This window comes from Lynx canadensis, chromosome A3 (genome assembly GCF_007474595.2).
Source record: "Lynx canadensis isolate LIC74 chromosome A3, mLynCan4.pri.v2, whole genome shotgun sequence".
Taxonomy (NCBI): domain Eukaryota; kingdom Metazoa; phylum Chordata; class Mammalia; order Carnivora; family Felidae; genus Lynx; species Lynx canadensis.
The window spans coordinates 132,156,531-132,175,842 of record NC_044305.1 but is presented as its reverse complement, the minus strand read 5'-3'; the positions used below and the strand labels follow the sequence as shown (position 1 = coordinate 132,175,842).

The following is a 19,312-nucleotide window of genomic DNA, read 5'->3' as shown; positions in this document are numbered from 1 at the left end:
GAAATCTTACGTGCGTTTTACTAAGTGAAAGAAGCCACTCTGAAAAGACTTCATATGTATGATCCCAACTATATGGAATTCCCGAAAAGGTAAAACAATGCAGACAGTGAAAAGGTCTGTGGTTGCCAGGGGTTGGGGCGGGGGGAACAGAGGGACGAATGGGATTTTTAGGGAAGTGAAAATACTCCGTATGATATTCTAATGGTAGAAACAGGTCATTATACATTCGTCCAGACCTACAGAATGGACAACACCAAGAGTGAAGCCTAATGTCAACTGTGGACTTTGGGTGATTCTGATGTGTCAGCACAGGTGTATCCATTGTAACAAATGTCCTCTCTGGTGGGGGATGTGGAGTGGGGGATGGGCGGTGCATGTGTGGGAGCAGGGGGCATATGGGAAATATCTGTGACTTCCCCTAAATTTTGATGTAAACCTAAAACTGCTCTGAAAAAAAAAATTTAGTCTTTAAGGAGAACGTCATCTGGTTTCTGATGAACACCATTAGATGTCTGGGAACAACGCGGCAGTCTCAAGTGAGAGAAGGAGGCAAAATTGTACACATTTTTAGAGTTACCTGTAAACATAGGATAGGTGACACTGCCAAAGATCCAAATATTTTCAAATGAATAGCAGTTAGCCTATCATGCATTTACACAATGAATGAATGAACCCTAAAAGAAATATTTTCCTTTTCATCCTACTGTATTTATTAAATAATCATATTTAGTACCAGAGAAACATGTTAAAAAAGAATATACTGTGGGGCGCCTGGGTGGCTCAGTCGGTTGAGCGTCCAACTTCGGCTCAGGTCACGATCTCGCGGTCCGTTGAGTTCAAGCCCCACGTCGGGCTCTGTGCTGACAGCTCAGAGCCTGGAGCCCACTTCGGATTCTGTGTCTCCCTCTCTCTCTGTCCCTCCCCCACTCACACTCTGTCTCTCTCTCAAAAATAAAGTTTAAAAAAGCTTAAAAAAAAGAATATGCTGCTAGCATTAACTTTTTTTCTTAATCTTCAAAAATAAATTGTACTGCCTAAAGACAAGTTATGTTTTGCATGAACAATTATGAACTACTAACTCTTTGGACCTAGTATAAAAATATCTTCCTTGGAGATTTTTCCTAGTCTGTTTGTTTTCACAGCTGACTTAAAAAAAAAAAAAAAAAAAGGAGTAGGATAAGATGAGTGATATTCTACAGTAGTTTGTAAGTGTCTGGGTAGCTATCTACCCTAGGAAGATACATGTACATATGCTCAACACCTGCCATTCAAAGGTGAAAACACCTGGAAGCATCATTATTCCTAGCCCTTGCTTCCAAGATTTGAGTAGGATGTTTATTCTGAATATTCTGTCCCAACACAGTAACATACAAGGAATGCTTCATATTTAAAACAAGTCAATTCCTTTAATGCTATGATATCTATAAAATTAATGCCGCGATGGCTATGATGCAGACTTCTGGGTAAAGATGGTCTGAACACACACATCTCCTTCTAATCTCTGCCAATTCCATTAAAACAACAGAAAATGGACTTTAAATGAAGACACGACCCTTAAGGATGAGGAGGACAAAAAAGGAAACAGGAGCGGTGAGATTCTGGAAAGAAGAAAGGCAGGCCTCAAACCTGCCCTGTCCACAGAGAGGCTTCTTCCCTGGAGGGGAAGAGGCGTGTCCTCTGGGACAGCAGGACTCCGAGGGCCAGGGGAGCGTGTGGCACGAAGGGGCTGCACACTAATGTCACCCTTCCCCCCAAGCCGTCGTGACTAGGGTTCTCAGAATGCTAGGAGCCGGGCGTCACCCTCCAGGCAGCAGAACCTGACCAGCCAAGAGAAAGGCCAAAAGACATTGCTGTTTGGAGCTTCCCCGAGGAAACAGCGTGGCCAGGTCACCACACAGTGCGTGGGGAGTCCCGCCTCCCCACCTCAGAGTTTCCATTCAGCTTTTTAGACCTTTCACTCTTAAATATAAACAAATGACCTGAGGTCACATGAGGAAAAACTACTTAAAAAAACCCCCCCCCCCAAAATTCCGCCAGCACCGAAGAGCCTGTTTCTGGATTCAAAGGGCCCACACAGTGGCCGGCACTGAGGGCTGGGTTAACAGAGGGAAGGCAGTCCCCGGTGCAGGCTCAGCCCCCCCGTGGGCACTTTCTCCACTCTTCCTCTTCCTTGCCCGACTCCCTTATTTTGGAGGAGAGAATCCTAAGGAATTTCCCGAGGAAAATAAGCACATAAATGTAATGTGTGGTTGTTGCTGACAGCATGCATGTCTGAACAATCTCTTCACTCTACACCCTTACACTGACTGCCTGCTTGTCTGGGTTGGAAAGAATATTCCTTCAAAGCTCAAGGTTAAAGGTCCTGTATGCAACACGGGGAGAAAGTGGAGCGAATCCCCAGGATGCCGGCAGCGCACCAGCATCCGGAGGTGACCAGTCCAGAACGGAGCAGGACCGACACATGTAAAAGACGCTCCGTCAGGAAAAGAAAAATTAATGTAAAAACCGGTACTCATATAAATATCCTGCGAGGAGATGTAGAGAGCCAGCAAACTGGTTAACTAGTTTACCGCTAGTTAAGTAGGGCCAACTAGTGATCACCACACAGAAAACAAACAAAAAGTCAACACTCAGTCCAGGGAAGACGGAGGCTGGACGGGAAATGTAACCATGAATTGCCTCCAGACTTGGCCTTGGGCGGAAAGAGCACCTGCATGGTCCTGACGCAAGTGCCGGGTGCTGAGCGTCCCAAGTTGCAGTAGAACTTATCGGGAGGGAAGGTCATGGAAACAGGTAAGATGACTGGCCTGGCATTTAAAAGTCAGGGGGGAGCAGCGTGGGCAGTATTAGGACCCAAGGGAGCCTAACACCAAAATAATTAGCTGAAAAGGCAAAAGTATCTCTGGACAGGAGAAAATGAGGGAGGAGGTGGAGGAGGAAAAGGACAGAGGGGGAGCCACCGTTCCTAACAAACCCTGGAGAAATATTTAGTTCCTAAAACTACATGTGTAAAACTGTAATAAAAACCAAGAGCAATTTTTCACTGGTCCTATAAAAACTTTACAAATAGTATTTGGGATGTTAAAGCCGATCTGATCCAGCCGGTGTCTACACACGCATGGCTGCCTCTGTTCCCTAGAGAGATGAATTATGACTTTAAGACCTGCTCTTAATGGTATGGAATAACCCCCGGGCTAAGACACTGCCCCGCGGCTCCGGGCCAGAGCACGCCTGGCCTGGAGATGTGCTGCAGGACAACCTGGGACTAAACCGCCGCGGAATCCAGCAGAAGGACATCCACACAAGACTCTACGGCAACAGCGAGAAACTGGGAGAAGAGGCCAACAGCCAGGGAATGGCACTTGTAAGGAAAATGGCTCAAACCCTTTCCGATCAAATGGTTACTCACCGGTGCCACATCTCTCCAAGCTGCCTGTGCACACGGGAAGTCAATTCACACTTGTTGAGAGAACAGATGGATTGACTCTCACTTAACTACAATTAACGCCCCCAAGTGCCTTCGTTTGGCTTAAGATGGCGACGATGCTTCTTGACACTAACCACTCGGTGGGAGGGCCCCTTCCCACCGCAGGTCCATCATCAACTGAACAGTATACACCTTCTTAAGCTTTAGTTATGTCATGAGGGGCGGCAATATCTGGAAACATATTTCACTGTCCGCCTCCAAGAAATTCGAGTTGGGGCCAAGGCAGAACGAAACCATACTGACTTTCCAATCAGGAGCCAGCAGAGCTGTGCGAGCTCCTGAGGGTTTGGAGAACTGCTGACAGATATAACAGACCTTTTAAGTATTCTGCCCGTTATGAAGGGTTCTTTCCTCGGCTCATGAATGCTTTTTAAGGTCTTCATTTTAATTCGATGACAATGTAAACAACAGATCGTATAAGCTTTGTCTAAGAACAGCCTCAGATTTCTCGAAAACTGTACTCAAGAGTTTCTGGCAGGAAACTGAGCCCTGATAATAGGCCCCAAATTGGGTCAGGAAGCAAATTAGGGGCACGTTTTACAAATTCCACTTTCTAGCAGAATTTTATCAGGTGGCACAGCTTTTACAAGGACAGCACTTCCAGCAGCTAGAGACACAATGCTGTCTGAGGAGAGAGGATAAGAATTTTGAAGGCTGTTCCTCTTTGCACCGCAACAGAAGCAGCACACAGCCTGTCCATAGTACACAGCCTGATGGAGGATTCTTCACAGGATGACCCTCTTACTGTTTTCACAAATTTTAAATGCACAGATGATCATGATTTTTCCCGTTGGCTCTTATGATCATTTTGCATGCTTTCGTTCACAGAGTCATTTTTACCATCCTGCCCCCCCTGCAGAGTGAGGACTATCACTATGTGTCATAAACCTTCTCTGGCTGCCCCCAAACTCAATGAAAGAAAGGGGATGGCGGGGCAAGGACAGGGTCCTTTTCCCACATTTTCATAATCACAAGGGCCTTTTTAAAAGGCTTCTGAACTGAGCATACCACACTGCACAGGTATCAAAACTGCAATTTAGTCTTACTCTCTGTAATATTTACATATGTATCACATAGATAAAGACCCATAAGCATAAAACATTGATAGGAAGCATATATCCGCATCCTCCATTAGCCCCACTCTCTTCCTCCTGAAGCTTTAGGGCCTGTAACCCAAAGATCACTTCCATTTAGCTTACAAAATGACATTAGACGTTATGAAGCTGAGAAGTTAGCTCCCTAGTCAGGCTCAGGCTGGGCTAACAGGAAAACCCAGGAGAGTGCCCTGAGGAGAGTCAGCGGTGCAGGGAGCACTCACGTCGCTAGTACTTTAAGATACACGTACACACTTAACGCCCTGACGCTAGTTAGGAGGGCGCGTAGATACAGCACGTGCATATAAATGTACGTAGTAAGTTTAAATAATTGTTCCAATGTTGGCATATTTTTCACACACTGAAAATGGAAGCATAAACATCATCTACGTATTTACTTAAGGTGGGCTTCTGAAAATCAAGATTTAAATAATATAATAAAAAAATGTAGCGGGGCGCCTGGGTGGCTCAGTCGGCTGAGCATCCGGCTTCGGCTCAGGTCATGATCTCACGGTTTGTGAGTTCGAGCCCCATGTTGGGCTCTGTGCTGACAGTGTGGAGCCTGCCTGGAATTCCCTCCCTCTCTCTCTGCCCCTCCCCCACTCGTGCTCGCTCGCTCTCTCTCAAAATAAATGAATAAACTTAAAAAAAATTTTTTTTTCAATGTAATAGGCCAGGATTGAAGGTGCGCAAGGATGAGGAGGCAGAGGGTAAGCAGTGAGTGTGAGTCCATTTAGAAATCACAGCACTCCAAGAAGGCCCCCCTCTTGTCCCATCGTTGCACGTTATAGAAGAAAAAACTATGCCCCAGTGAAGCCCAGGATCACCCAGAATGACCCAACCAGCGAGCAAGAAACTAGTGAGCGACGTGACCCTTCGTCTGTAGTCCACTGGCAATTCCTGGAACAGACTGGAACAAAAATAAACCCACAAGGAGCTGGCTCATCTCATGTTCACTCACCTCTTTAAAAACTACCCAGAGAAGAGAGAAAGAATAAACAAGCAAACAAGAACCGCTCGAGAGCATAACCGGTCCAAAGTCCCAAGGTTAGGCCCTTTGCTCAGAGTCAGGTCCCGCAGGGTCCTGAGAGATGTGACCTTTACAACTCATTCTAGTAAGGAGCCAAGGCTGAGTTATCTGCCTGCCTGCTCGAAGCAGGTGATGAGGAAGTCTTCAGGTATCTGGGAAGATTAGAAAAATCTCCCCCTGTCCTGATAATGTCAGCTACATGAAGCGTTTCAGGGCTGATCTTCATCCATTTTCACACTAGTAACGGAAGTTGAGCTGCAGTTACACAGAAGTGTGCATACCTCCTGACAATGCCAAGTCTAAACAAAAATTCGCTACTTCTGGAATTATAAAAAGACCTAGTCAGAACAAAGAAAAACAATCAACAATTTAGGTATTTAACAGCAAAAGGATTAAGTAAACGATACATCCTTAGGAGAGTATATGCAGCTCTCCAAAGAATTTACAAAGAATTTTTAATAAAATGGGAAACCACTTGTGTTATTTTACACAACCAGGATAAATATGTATACAATATTATCTCGCCATCATAGCTTAGAATTTTAAGAGAAGTAAAACAGGAAGGAAATTCAGTAACATCTTAATGATGCCTTCTTTGGGTAGAATTACATAAGTGACACGCTTTACGTTCTTTTCTATTTTCCAGACTTCTCATATTGAGTGTATACTATCCTACAAGCAGGGGGGAGATGAAGCTACGTGTATTTTTCAAGAATAAAGGGAAAAGATAATTTTAAGCTACCACTAGGAAAATACAGAAACAATTTATCAATTCCCCACTGCCTTATAAAATCTTACCTTAACTTTCTTTTTCCAGGTAGATTTTTGCTTTTCCTCCTCTTCCTCAATTAATTTAAGTGCCAGCTCTTTGTTAACTTTCGGCAATTTCTAACAGCAGGAAAAAAAAAAGGTGTATGAAATGTCTACAGTTTAGCTTTAAAAGTTAACAGTTCTGTAAGAAGTACAATCTCACCAACAGGTGATGTCTAATTCTCATTTTTAAATTTTCGTCGTCCCCAGAGTAGGGAAGAATGCGGACACAGGGGACGCCATCAGGCACGCACAAAGGGACAGAGCCCTCAGCGCCGGGAGCGCTCGAGCTCACGCGGCCCCCTCCGGTGCACGGAGAAGCCAGCTGGGAGAAGCAGTGTCGGGGGGTCAGCGCACCGGGGGAGGCCCTCACTGTGAACGGGAGGCCAGCAGGCCTGCCGCTGCGGCCCCTGGCTGGGGTTCAGGGAACCCCTAAAACGCTACTAATAATCCCAAATGCACTACCTCCTGCCCTGCAGTGGCAGATTTCTAAGGGGAGTTCTAGGTGTGAGTCTGACAGCTCTCAGGACAAAGCTGCGAGCTCTTTATTGTTCCCCACTTAGTGCTTATGTCCCTTGTAAAATACAACTTGGACAAGTAATGCAAAGAAGGGGACAAGAGTGCTCCATGTCCCAGCCTCCCCCTTGCCCTCACACACACATCTGACACTCCCAAAAAACAAGTAATCTGGAAAAAGGAAATACCAGCGACTAGCCTTTAGTACTGAGTGTGTGTACATATGTGTGTTTATGCACACGTATGTGTATGTATGTATGCACGTGTCTTTGGTACTGTGTACACGTGTGTTTGTGCACACGTATGTGTATGTACGTATGCATACGTCTTTGGTACTGTGTGCACGTTTGTGCACACGTATGCAAACGTACACGTGCATGTGTCTTTAGTACTCAGTGCGTGTACATACGTGTTTTGCACATGCACGTATATGTACGTATGTACATCTTTAGTACTGTGTGCAAATATGTGTGTTTATGCACCCGTATGTGTATGTATGTATGCATGTGTCTTTAGTACTGAGTGTGTGTACATACGTGTGTGTTTATGCAAACGTACGTATTTGTACACATGCATGCATCTGTGTGTCCATTTATCACCAATGTTCAGCTACAAACGAGCGGGGCAATAGAGAGAATGGGAAGCAGAGGGCCTCAGCGTCCCTGCCTGCTGGCTGCTGGGCCAACATCGAAAGTTAAAAGTTCTTCCCCCTGGCAGCAAACAGATGGTCAGCACAGCCTGGGGTTCCAGTTTGGGGTTTTCTGACCACCCCCCAGGACGCCAGCCCCGGCTGCAGCCCTCCTGGGGAGCCCGGGTCCCAGCGGTAGCCTCAGCAGCCCAGCTCCTCAGGGCCCGCCTCCTTCCTGGTGCTCCCCGCCCCCCACCCAGCCGTGCTACCTGCTTCCTGCAGCCACTGCCTCTCTTATCAATATCCTTATTCCATATCAGTATCAAGATGCCTCAGTTCTCTAACACCTGGCTGACAATTCTTTACGTTGAATTCTATTAATGTAACTAGGTGGCCTGATGTGACATAGTCTGATGGCCCTGATCCAAGCAGACAGCCTAGGGTACTGCCAAATGTCAGAAATGGGAATTATCGAAGCCTCAACACCCTAAATAAACACTGAAAACTCATCCGAAAACTCCATCACGTTTTCTTAGAAGGGCCGCCACTATCAGTCCCTCCGGCATCCTTTCCCACAACGTCATGACCACAGAATCCATTACAATCAACCTGTAAAGAGTGCCCACCCTCATGACCAGTAAGATACACCAAAACTATTAGAAACAGATGTAAACTAAAAATGAGAAGACAAAGAAACGGATGGCAGGTTGTTTTGGAATAACACACAAAATGAAAATTAAGTACTTTCCCCTGGTAAACTCAACAGTGAGCACAAGATCTACCTTTAACTGGACTCTCTGTGCACGTGTTTCTTCTATCTTCTGTCGGATCTTATCTTTCCTGTATTCTTCATAAGCAAATGGATTTACCATCAATTTCACCTTTTCAAAGTGGAAAAAAAAGTTCACAAATGAAAGTCATATTTAAGAGCATGTTTCATATACACCATGACTATTATGCTGACAGATTGTCTTACAAATCAAGTATGTTTTGCAAAATGCAAGTAAATAGAAAAGAAATGGCTCATTAATCACATAAAATCAGGGCAGTTTTCTATTTACCTTGTGATAGAGTCTTATATCCATGAAAAATCCATGCATATATGCCCGGAGAAATGGTGACCCAATTAGATGTGTGAGCCCTGGAAAGAGTTAATCACAAGAGGGCAGGTCATTATGAAATCTTTTTTTTTTTTTTCCATTTTTTTTTTATGTTTACTCTTTTTTTTTGAGAGAGAGAGAGAGATACAGAGTGAGAGCAGAGGAGGGGCAGAGAGAGAGACAGAAAGAGAGAGAGAGACAGAATCTGAAGCAGGCTTCAGGCTCCGAGCTGTCAGCACAGAGCCCGATGTGGGGCTCGAACTCATGAACCGTAAGAATATGACCTGAGCCAAAGTCTGACGCTTCACGGACTCGAGCCACCCAGGTGCCCCAGGTTCTTATGAAATCTTGATGAAAAATAAACAGGTTTTCTTGGATTATAGTAAAATTTCACTTCTGATTGATTATCAGAAGATTTCACTCTGGAGACCAGAACCACTAATTTTCATAAACTATGGAGAAAATCTAGTCCATTCTAAGCAGTGTCACTCTTACTTATTTTAAATGTCATATTAAACATAAAGGTGACAAAAAGTCTTTATGAACTATGAAAGACTGCTAAAGAAAGATCCTTAATACTAATGGTTCTCAGATTTTTGGATTCCACGGATCAGTTTAATTTAAAAAATACTCCTGGCATCAACAGTAACTTGCCAACTTTCATTGTGCCAGGTAGGAGCAGTGGGGGTGGGGTCGGGGGGCATTATCTTCCATAATTTCCGAACACAAAGCACGCTATCACAATGATAACGTAGCAAGGGCATGTTCTTTCCATTATTCTCATTTTATAGATGAGAAAACCAAGGCTTAACAGGGTTAAACAAGCTGGCCAAGTCCTCGGATATGAAGCAGAAGAGGGGGATGTGTACCCGTCAGCCTTCCTCCGATGCTCACGGTGTTAGTCACCATGCGTTCTGTCCAGCATTGTGGCACAATATTCCATGAAACATGTTTTGGGAAATACCATGCTTTATAACTGCCTTCCTCACCCAAAGTAAACACAGTAAGAGAGACTAAACAAGCACCCAAGATGAACTAAACACAGTCTTTTTAAAACCCTGCAAAACAACAATGACTTTTCCCCTCCCATGTTAAGAATGGAGGTGAGTGTGACAGACACGAGTATAAAAATTACCCTGAAAATGCTTAGGAAGGCCCAGAAGCAGGAAAATCTTATTTCATCGTATTTCATTCAGGGATCATTTTTAAAAAGCTGACTACAAGTCTTTCCTCTTTAAACATTAACATTTAAAGAGTTACTTTGGTGGGAACTGGCAGAAAATGAGTTCTGCCTGGATTAATTGTGCTATGAAATACACCTTAAGGGACTCCTCGGTGGCTCAGTTGCTTAAGCGTCGGACTCTTGATCTTGGCTCAGGTCGTGATCCCAGGGTTGTGGGATCCAGTCCTGTATCAAGCTCTACACTGAGTTCGAAGCCTGCTTGAGATTCTCTCTCCCTCCCTCCCTCCCTCTGCCCTTCTGCTAGAGCTAATTAAAAAACAAATACAGCTTAAAAATAAGGTTTAATAACTTCTCTGTTTATTTATGCCACAACTGTATTTTCTCTTAACGTTTAACTGCGGCTGTGCACCCATCTGTTCCACAGACACCTAAGTTGCCTGGATTTGTAAAGAATGGGTCCTCTGAGTCTGCCCGCTCTCCATGCAAATTTCTTACGCGGCCTCTTTCTAACGACACGACTCGATCAGCACGATCTGCTCTCCTTATCCTGCAGGGTAGTGCCAGTCATCTGAGCAACACGCATTCCCCTGAGGGGCGGTATGGTTGAGGTGAAAAGCACGTGCTCCAGGTGTAAAGCCAAACCCTCACATTCACGATCACTGGGGTCTTTGGCAAGTTCGTTTCACCTTCTTGGGCCTCAGTTTCCTCGTCTACAAAATGGTGTCATAACCGTAGCCACTCCACGGAGCGGCGAGGATTAAGAGCTGTATGTGAACGTGCAGAATATTACCCGGCACATGGTAAGCCCTACGAGTGCTGGCTACCACTGATAAAAGGCATTTCTTGTCTGTGACCCTCAAGCCTAAAGGAACTATTAACGTTCTACGTATCTGAGGATTCAATCGGGTTTCTAAGTTTTGGATGAGGTCTTCTGTAAGCTTAAAGGGAGCCAGAAATCATTTACGCGAAGTCTCTGCGATGTTTTCAAAACCTTCTACTCAAAGCAGTACTAAAAAAAATGTATCACTGCTTTCTTGACATTTTTCTATACGTAGCTAGTGTGCTCAAGAAAGTTACTCCTCACTTAAGACACAAAAAAGGTTGGGGAGGTTGAATTATCTGAATCTGTCCTAAGCAGAGATTACCAACTTGACAATGTACATAGACTGTTATATCTGCTTTGGCAGGAAAAGAAGATGCGGAGAATCAGATAAAACGTGACTCTACTGCCCCCAATGTTCAAAACTCCCCCTCCCCAACAATTTTATAAGTATTTTATCCTAATTTTTTTTTTTTTTACCTAAATTTTCAAGGTCTTTCTTGGTGACAAACTTGTAATCATCGTAAACTGTGCTTTCTGGATTCTCTTCTAGTTCTTCTGTCAAGTTGTCCAGGAAGGAGCACCATCTGGGAGCAGGGCCCAAAACCTACCGGCGTGGATCGAAAGGTTAGCAGATGGACACTCTCGCCACATCAACCAACGGTGACTTACTTTACAACCGGATTTTCTTAAATTTAAAAATCCTTGTTTGTATCAGAAGTGTTGGAAACTAATTACAATATGCATAATCAACAAGTATATAATGGAAGGGAATAAAGTAGGAAAAATTTAGGCTTGTGAGGGAAAAATTTCAGTCTGGGATGCAAAGATATTTAAAAAAAATTTTTTTTAATGTTTATTTATTTTTGAGAGAGACAGAGACAGAGCTTGAGCAGGGGAGGGGCACAGAGAGAGGGAGACACAGAATCCGAAGCAGGTTCCAGGCTCTGAGCTGTCAGCACAGAGCCTGACGCAGGGCTCGAACCCACGGACCGTGAGATCATGACCTGAGCTGAAGATGGACGCCCAACTGACTGAGCCACCCAGGCGCCCCTGGGATGCAAAGATATTAATGAACGTTCTTACATTAGCACTATCAAAATACAAATAAATAATGCAGGTACTTAAAATAATATCCATTTATCATCTCTTTCATTCAAAAGAGTGCTAGAATCTACAAAAGCGTATTTGGCATAAGAGATTTTTTTTAAGTCCACCTCTCATGAAGACAAAGTCTAAAATGAGAATCACCTTTCTTTTTTTTAAAGCCTATTTATTTATTTTTTTTTTAATTTTTTTTTCAACGTTTATTTATTTTTGGGACAGAGAGAGACAGAGCATGAACGGGGAAGGGGCAGAGAGAGAGGGAGACACAGAATCGGAAACAGGCTCCAGGCTCTGAGCCATCAGCCCAGAGCCTGATGCGGGGCTCGAACTCACGGACCGTGAGATCGTGACCTGGCTGAAGTCAGACGCTTAACCGACTGCGCCACCCAGGCGCCCCAAAGCCTATTTATTTTGAGAGAGAAACAGAGAGCACAAGTGGAGGAGGGGCAGAGACAGAGAGAGAGAGAGAGAGAGAGAGAGAGAGAGAGGGACAGAGAGAGAATCCCAAGCAGATTCCACACTGTCAGCACAGAGCCTGACATGGGGCTCAAACCCAGGAACCATGGGATCATGACCTGGGCTGAAGTCAGACACTTAACCGACCGAGCCACCCAGGCACCCCGCAAATCACCTTCTTTTCAGGGGTTTTCAAATAATTACTTGATAATTATATTTGCTCTTGTGTGGTCCACTTCATTTAATTCATTAAAAATTAAAATTCTCTATATAGAATCCTTCAGACTTAACCTAAAATGGGTCACCAGGACCCACAAGTTAATCCCAATGATAGGCTGAGGAATAAAAGTTGAATACAATTTATAACCCACTAATACAATATGAATAGTTCGTAATTCATAGTTGTAATCCAACTGCTTCCATAAAATGTGACTGCTTTTTACTTTTTTGCTGTTGATACAGATCTTTCCCAGCACTACGCCTCACCCACTGAGGTCAAGGCTTATCCCAAATGAAACAATGCTACGCAGCGGGAAGGCTATGCTATTGAAAGTGTCTGCTGAACTTCAGGCATTCAGAAGAACAACCCTGGGCTGACAAAATGGAACTTCCCGTGACTACTTCCCTGTGTATTTTGATAGCTATCAACTCAACAGGAGAAAAACAAAAATCATAATGGAAATGATGAAACCTAGCTTAAACTTTCTGGAGAAGGGAAGGTGGAAGAGACTCGTAACAAGGAACAACAGCGCCTAATACCATCTTCACTCAAAAAAATAGTAAATGTTAGATATGGCCACACTGGCATAGTATCATTGTGCTCGATTAGAAAGGGTGATCCCCCCAAGCCCCAAAGGTTATGGCACTCATCAACATGAAAAATAATGTTTAATGAGCATAAAAGGAGTCCTATCAACAAGTTTCATATTGGCATAATCTATGCAATTTAAAAAAATAAATAAATAAAGGTTTTGGGGCGCCTGGGTGGCGCAGTCGTTTAAGCGTCCGACTTCAGCCAGGTCACGATCTCGCAGTCCGTGAGTTCGAGCCCCGCGTCAGGCTCTGGGCTGATGGCTCAGAGCCTGGAGCCTGTTTCCGATTCTGTGTCTCCCTCTCTCTCTGCCCCTCCCCCGTTCATGCTCTGTTTCTCTCTGTCCCAAAAATAAATAAACGTTGAAAAAAATAAATAAATAAAATAAAAAAAATAAAGGTTTTGATGCTCTGAGTGGTTTGACTCTAACCATAAAAGATAAAACCTTCAAGAAATGCAAGGCATTAAAAAAAATTCAATGTAGGACACTTTTTAAAGAAACTGCTATGATTTTAAACAATTTTAGGACAGTAGCTCGAAGTCAACAAATGTCGATGATAAATGCTACTACATATAAAGCACTGTGCTAAAACCGAAGAGTTTATCAAATCTGGCTGGAGCAGAAAATCTAGCGGAACACATGCACACAACATTCAGTTGTGTAAAGCAACAGACTGAGATCGCACGGAGTCTGCGGGGAAGACAGGTGGGGGCTGCAATACACGGCAGGCTGGGACCCCGAAAAGCACATACAGAGGGACTTCGGGTGGGAGCGAACTCCTGAGTAAGCTGGGAAAATCGTGAGCCCCTTCAAGAGAGAGCTTGGGCACTTACGCTCCAGGTATGTGCGTCCCATCGTTCATAAAAGCAAACGCATAAAGCAAAAGCTCTGCCATCTGCTGGAGTAGAACCTAAGACAGCAACCTCCTCTCTTCTTTTAGACAGAAAGCACCCTATGGTCGCTTTTCCAGAATATGATCCCCAAGATACTGTCCTCTTGGGAAGGTAGGAACTTCATCTGTTCTAAATGCTGAATTTCGAGTACCTAGAATACTGCCTGTCAAGTAGTACTGTTTTCAATACATATTTCACAAATACATCTATTCTTACATCATGTATGAATGTGTTCATGAATTCCACGCGCACAAAGTACTAAGACGTAAAGGGTCCTGGGGCACCTGGGTGGCTGTCGGTTAAGCATCTGACTTCGGCTCAGGTCATGATCTCACAGCTCGTGAGCTCAAGCCCCGCTTCGGGCTCGGTGCTGACAGCTCAGAGCCTGGAGCTGCTTTGGATTCTGTCTCCCTCTCTCTCTGTCCCTCCCCTACTTGCACTCTGTCTCTTTCTCTCTCTTAATTATAAAAAAACATGTAAAAAAAATTAAAAAGAAAAAAGACTTAAAGGGTCCTGTTTGGCACGAGTATTTTTTAAATTGTTTAATTTTCCTTATTCAGAAAAAAAAAAAACACTCAAATACTTCTCCATAAAACTACTGGATATGAGAACACTTTTTGGTGAAAGTCAGACTATTTTGCCTCCTATGCGAGGGGGCAATGGTTACCAAATAACCTCATAATAAAGCAGTTTCACCTTTAAAAACCTTCAATCAGTGATAAACATGGGCTTCAAAGACAGTAAGATTATACTGTGCTAACCGACTCTTCTGGAGGGAGGGTGGTGAAGGGCAGGAGTATCAAAATATCATCCCAGATCTGAACTTATTTTCACAAAAGTCCTTTTTGATAATGTTCCACGACATTCATCTTGATTAGTTAACTGGATTCTAATGGAATTGTTCTAAACGGCCTCTCAGGGGACAGATCTGGTTACGGTAAATAAACTCTGCAATCAAATTCGTGGCCATTAAATTTTATAGGAGGAAATATTTCCATCAAAAACAAAATTTAATCGGGTGGGTTGATTTTATCAATCACATTTCCCTAGTTCCTCTTCAGGAAAAAAAAAAAAAAAACATCAGAACAACCATAACAAAGTTGAAATTAATGATTTAACTGGCATTAAACTGCAGGTCTACCTAAATCACAGCTCTCCTCAAAGGTCTACCATTAGTTTGTAAAAGCAGTAGTTGGCTTCTGGAGGACTTAACCATATGCACAACTCTCTGGGGTACCCATAATGACCACAATATTAATTAATGTGTAAAAAGTCCTTGTTTTCACTCAAAATATGTTAAGCCTTCAATTAATCCTTAAAAATATATTCATTTGCTTCCTACATTTCAGGCTTTCCAACTTGAAGAAAGCTTCCTTTTTAACCACTGGTGTCCTATTACTACTCTATGTATCGAAAGCTTCTAGGTTTTCTGTACTGTCGTTAGACTGCTATATTCCGTACTTCCGCCACAACTGATTATTGCTTGCTTACCTACATTTTTATGAGCCTTAAGAGTTTTGTTTGTTTCAGAAAGCTGGTGAAGACTGTTCTATTTTGAACTTCTGTTATCTGTTAATGAACTTCTACTTTGAATTTGTAAGAATCTCCTAAAGTCACAAGTCAATACAGCAGAGAACCGGAAAGGGACTCTGTGAGCTACTATTAAGGGACACTGTGGGTCCCTCAGCAACTTTAATGACCATCTTATCAATGAATCTAAACAGAAACATGTGGTCCTCCTGAATGGGAAACAATCTTGATCAACATGCCCTGGGAAGGCCTCAACTCCAATGCAGCCAAGTATCTGCTTGCTCTCATCCACGTGAGCAAGAAGAACTGATTTTAAAGTACGTGAAAACACACGCTACGTGCCCAAGATCATCTGTCTCTACGACTACGAACTTCCTTTAAGACGTTACTTATATAAGCTCAATTTTAAAATTCAAAGTTCTCGTGGGGCGCCTGGGTGACTCAGTCCGTTAAGCTCCGACTTCTGCTCAGGTCTATGATCTCATGGTTTATGAATTCGAGACCTGCGTCGGGCTCTGTGCTGACGGCTCAGACTCTGGAGCCTGTTTCGGATTCTGGGTCTCCCTCTCTGCTCCTCCCCTGCTCACACTCTCTCTCGAAAATAAACATTAAAATTCAAAGTTCTCATATATTCGGGTAGTGGACAAAAATGACAGAGTGGGGAGAAAAGAGAATGGATTATTAAAATTCTTATGGAGTTGACAGAAGAGGGCAGCCCTCCCACACCCTACTTACGAAAAATCACAGTGTCACACGCATCCCAAAGCTGGGTTGGGGCAGAAATGAAGATTGAGAGTTTTCTAAAGGGGTGGTTTTTAACAGATTAAGGACAGTTAAAATAACAACAACAAAGTATTATTCCTATTATTAGAGACAAAGAGCCAAACTAGTAGGTCAGTATAAATCTCATCATTTTTTCCATCTACTTACAAAGCTACTGAGCACAACTAATCTCATCATCTTCCTACCGTCAAATGGTAAGAAAATAACTGATAACGGCAGTTCAATTTGAAATTCTTTTATGTTTGTTTATTTCAAGTTTTATATTTAAGTTCCAATTAGTTAACATCTACTGTAATATTAGTTTTAGGAAGAGAATTTAGTGATTCATCACTTACACTTAACACTCAGTGCCATCATAAGTGCCCTCCCTAAGGCCCATCCCCCCATCTAGCCCATCCCCCACCCCCACCCTCCAACAACCCTCAGTGTGTTCTCTTTTATGGTGTCTCTCTTCTGCCCCCCACCCCATGCTCCTCTGTTTCGTTTCCTAAATTCCGCTGACTTATCTCGTTTAGCATAATACACTTTAGTTCATCCACGTGGTTGCAAATGGCAAGATTTCATTCTTTCCTTATGACTGAGTAATATTCCATTGTGTGTAGACACATGTTCCTTATCCATTCATTGGGTGATGGACATGTAGGCTCTCTCCGTAATTTAGTTCTTGTAGCTAATGCTGCGATAAACATTGGGGTGCACGTGTCCCTTCAATTCAGTATTTTTGTATCATTTGGGTAAATACCTAGTGGTGCAATTGCCGTGTCATCGGGTAGTTTTACTTCCCACTTTCGGGGGAAACTCCAGTGTTCTCCCGTATGGCTGCACCAGTTTCCACTGCCACCGACAGTGCACGAGGGGTCCCCCTTCTCCACATCTTCGCCAACACCTGTTGTTTCCTGTGTTGTTCAGTTCGGCCATTCTGACAGGTGTGAGGTCGTACCTCGTTGTTTGTTTTTCCCTGAAATTAGTATCTTGAATTTCTAATGATTTAAAAAAACCTTTAGCAACTGAGAAAATTCTTAATTACTCTACTTGGGAGAACTATACCACAGACAGTAAATAACTCTGAACGAAAATGGGCTTATAAGCTGGGAAACTTCAACTGACATTAGCACACACAGAAGTACAGGATGTACCCCAGCACAAACAGTTGATTTTTAAAAATATTCTGTTCCAGAATTCTCAGAATGCATTGCAGCATAGTGTGAAGTAGGGTATCTTTAAATGATAACTGGGGGCACCTGGGTGGCTCAGTCGGTTAAGCGTCTGACTTCAGCTCAGGTCACGATCTCGCGGTCCGCGAGTTCGAGCCCCACGTCGGGCTCTGGGCTGATGGCTCAGAGCCTGGAGCCTGCTTCTGATTCTGTGTCTCCCTCTCTCTCTGCCCCTCCCCCGTTCATGCTCTGTCTCTCTCTGTCTCAAAAATAAATAAAACGTTAAAAAAAATTTTTTTTAAATGATAACTGGAAAAAGAATCATGATAGTATAAGAGAGCATAACATCACATGGAAAAATGACTTAAGTATATTGTTAAGAGAATAAAACTAGCTCCAATAAATGTCAGGGCAGATCTTAATTCATTTTTCATTCATCACATATTTACTGAGTTCCATGCTTATTATGTTCCACTCCATAAAAACAGGTAGCAGGGCACTTGGGTGGCTCAGTCACTTAAGTGTCTGGCTTTGGCCCAGGTCATGATCTCACAGTTCCTGAGTTTGAGCCCCCCATCAGGTGCTCCCCTGTCAGCACAGAGTCCGCTACGGATCCTTTATCCTCCCACTTACTTTCTGCCCCTTCCCTGCTCACTCTGTCAAAAATAATTCAAAAATTAAAAAACAAAAACAAAAAACAGGGAGCAAAATAAAACCCCACAGGAAAGGAGTTTCACATATAACAATACTTATGTGGAAGGACTAGATGATTCTCAATTTCCTCAGCCTCATTCATTCATTCAAAAGGTTAAGTGAGCATTTACTAAAGGTCAAGTGCCAAATGTCAAACATATGTAAAACGAGTTTGGAAACCAATGAAATACAACATATAAATGTGATTGGCATCATAGCAGAGAGATTTTCAAATGGTGTCAGGGAGCCCTTCCTTTACTGAGACAGGAACTGAAGATAGCTTTTAAGAAGCCCTCTGAGCTAGGCCTTGAAAAATTCGAAGAGGTTATTACATGTCCAGGAAAACTTAACTAACGTGTGAAATATTTTAAATTCAATGCTACCAAAATTAATATATATTTTACGCATTATATAAAAGATGCCTAGTTAGAATTATCGGTTTACCTTTTAGTGACCTTATACTACTTTAATCCTTGAACCTCAATTTAAACTCTATTTTATAATGACACCACTGAATAGATAAGCACTACACTTACAAGCAACAATGGAGAGTGTGAAGACACAACAATTTTACTGTCTAACAACCAAAAGTAAATTATCTATTAGAAGATTCTGTCAGAGAACTGTTTTCAGGACATTCTAAAGTAGATATAAATAGCAGTTTCTGGAGCTAGAGCAATGATGGAAATCGTATCAAGAACAGCAAAAATAACAATCACTTTAGCAAACAGAGAGTTTCTTCATCCCCCTTTAAGAATTTTAAGTCGTATTTAACCAGAAATCTGTTAGGAGGCCGTAACTCTTTATCAGAAACTACTGGGTCCAGAAAGAACTTGAAGTTCAGATTTTTTGTGCATTTGAAAAAGGTAATGTGGTATGCATACTGTATATTATATAAAATCTTTGGTGAGGTCTGGGTCAACGGTCCATATTCAGACACATTGCTATCTCTGCAGCAAAATCCATACATATTCATACCAGTGATATGGGATAAAAAAAAAAAAAAAAAGCCTCATCATTACATGGCAGGTTTGAGTCTCAATGAAGCAAGTCAAGTCAGGTTTTCCCACCAATGAATTATAAAAAAATTTTCAGGGGTTTATGGACCGCAGAACCATGGATCAGAGAAAACAGAGGTATGCTGTACTATAAATAAAATGATAAATAAATAAATAAATAAATAAATAAATAATATTATGATGGTTAATTTTTCTAA

General features: G+C 42.8%; 1 protein-coding gene across 1 annotated transcript in view; it reads right to left on the bottom strand.

The window, feature by feature from the left end:
* NOL10 (nucleolar protein 10) overlaps positions 1 to 19,312 on the bottom strand; it is a 90,680-nt gene that overhangs the window by 16,058 nt on the left and 55,310 nt on the right. The window contains exons 14-17 of the mRNA XM_030311650.2: positions 11,149 to 11,275; positions 8,627 to 8,706; positions 8,348 to 8,446; positions 6,410 to 6,499 (exon numbers count right to left, since the gene is read on the bottom strand). Of these exons, the coding sequence (XP_030167510.1) occupies positions 6,410 to 6,499; positions 8,348 to 8,446; positions 8,627 to 8,706; positions 11,149 to 11,275 (396 nt within the window). The remainder of the gene's footprint in view (positions 1 to 6,409; positions 6,500 to 8,347; positions 8,447 to 8,626; positions 8,707 to 11,148; positions 11,276 to 19,312) is intronic.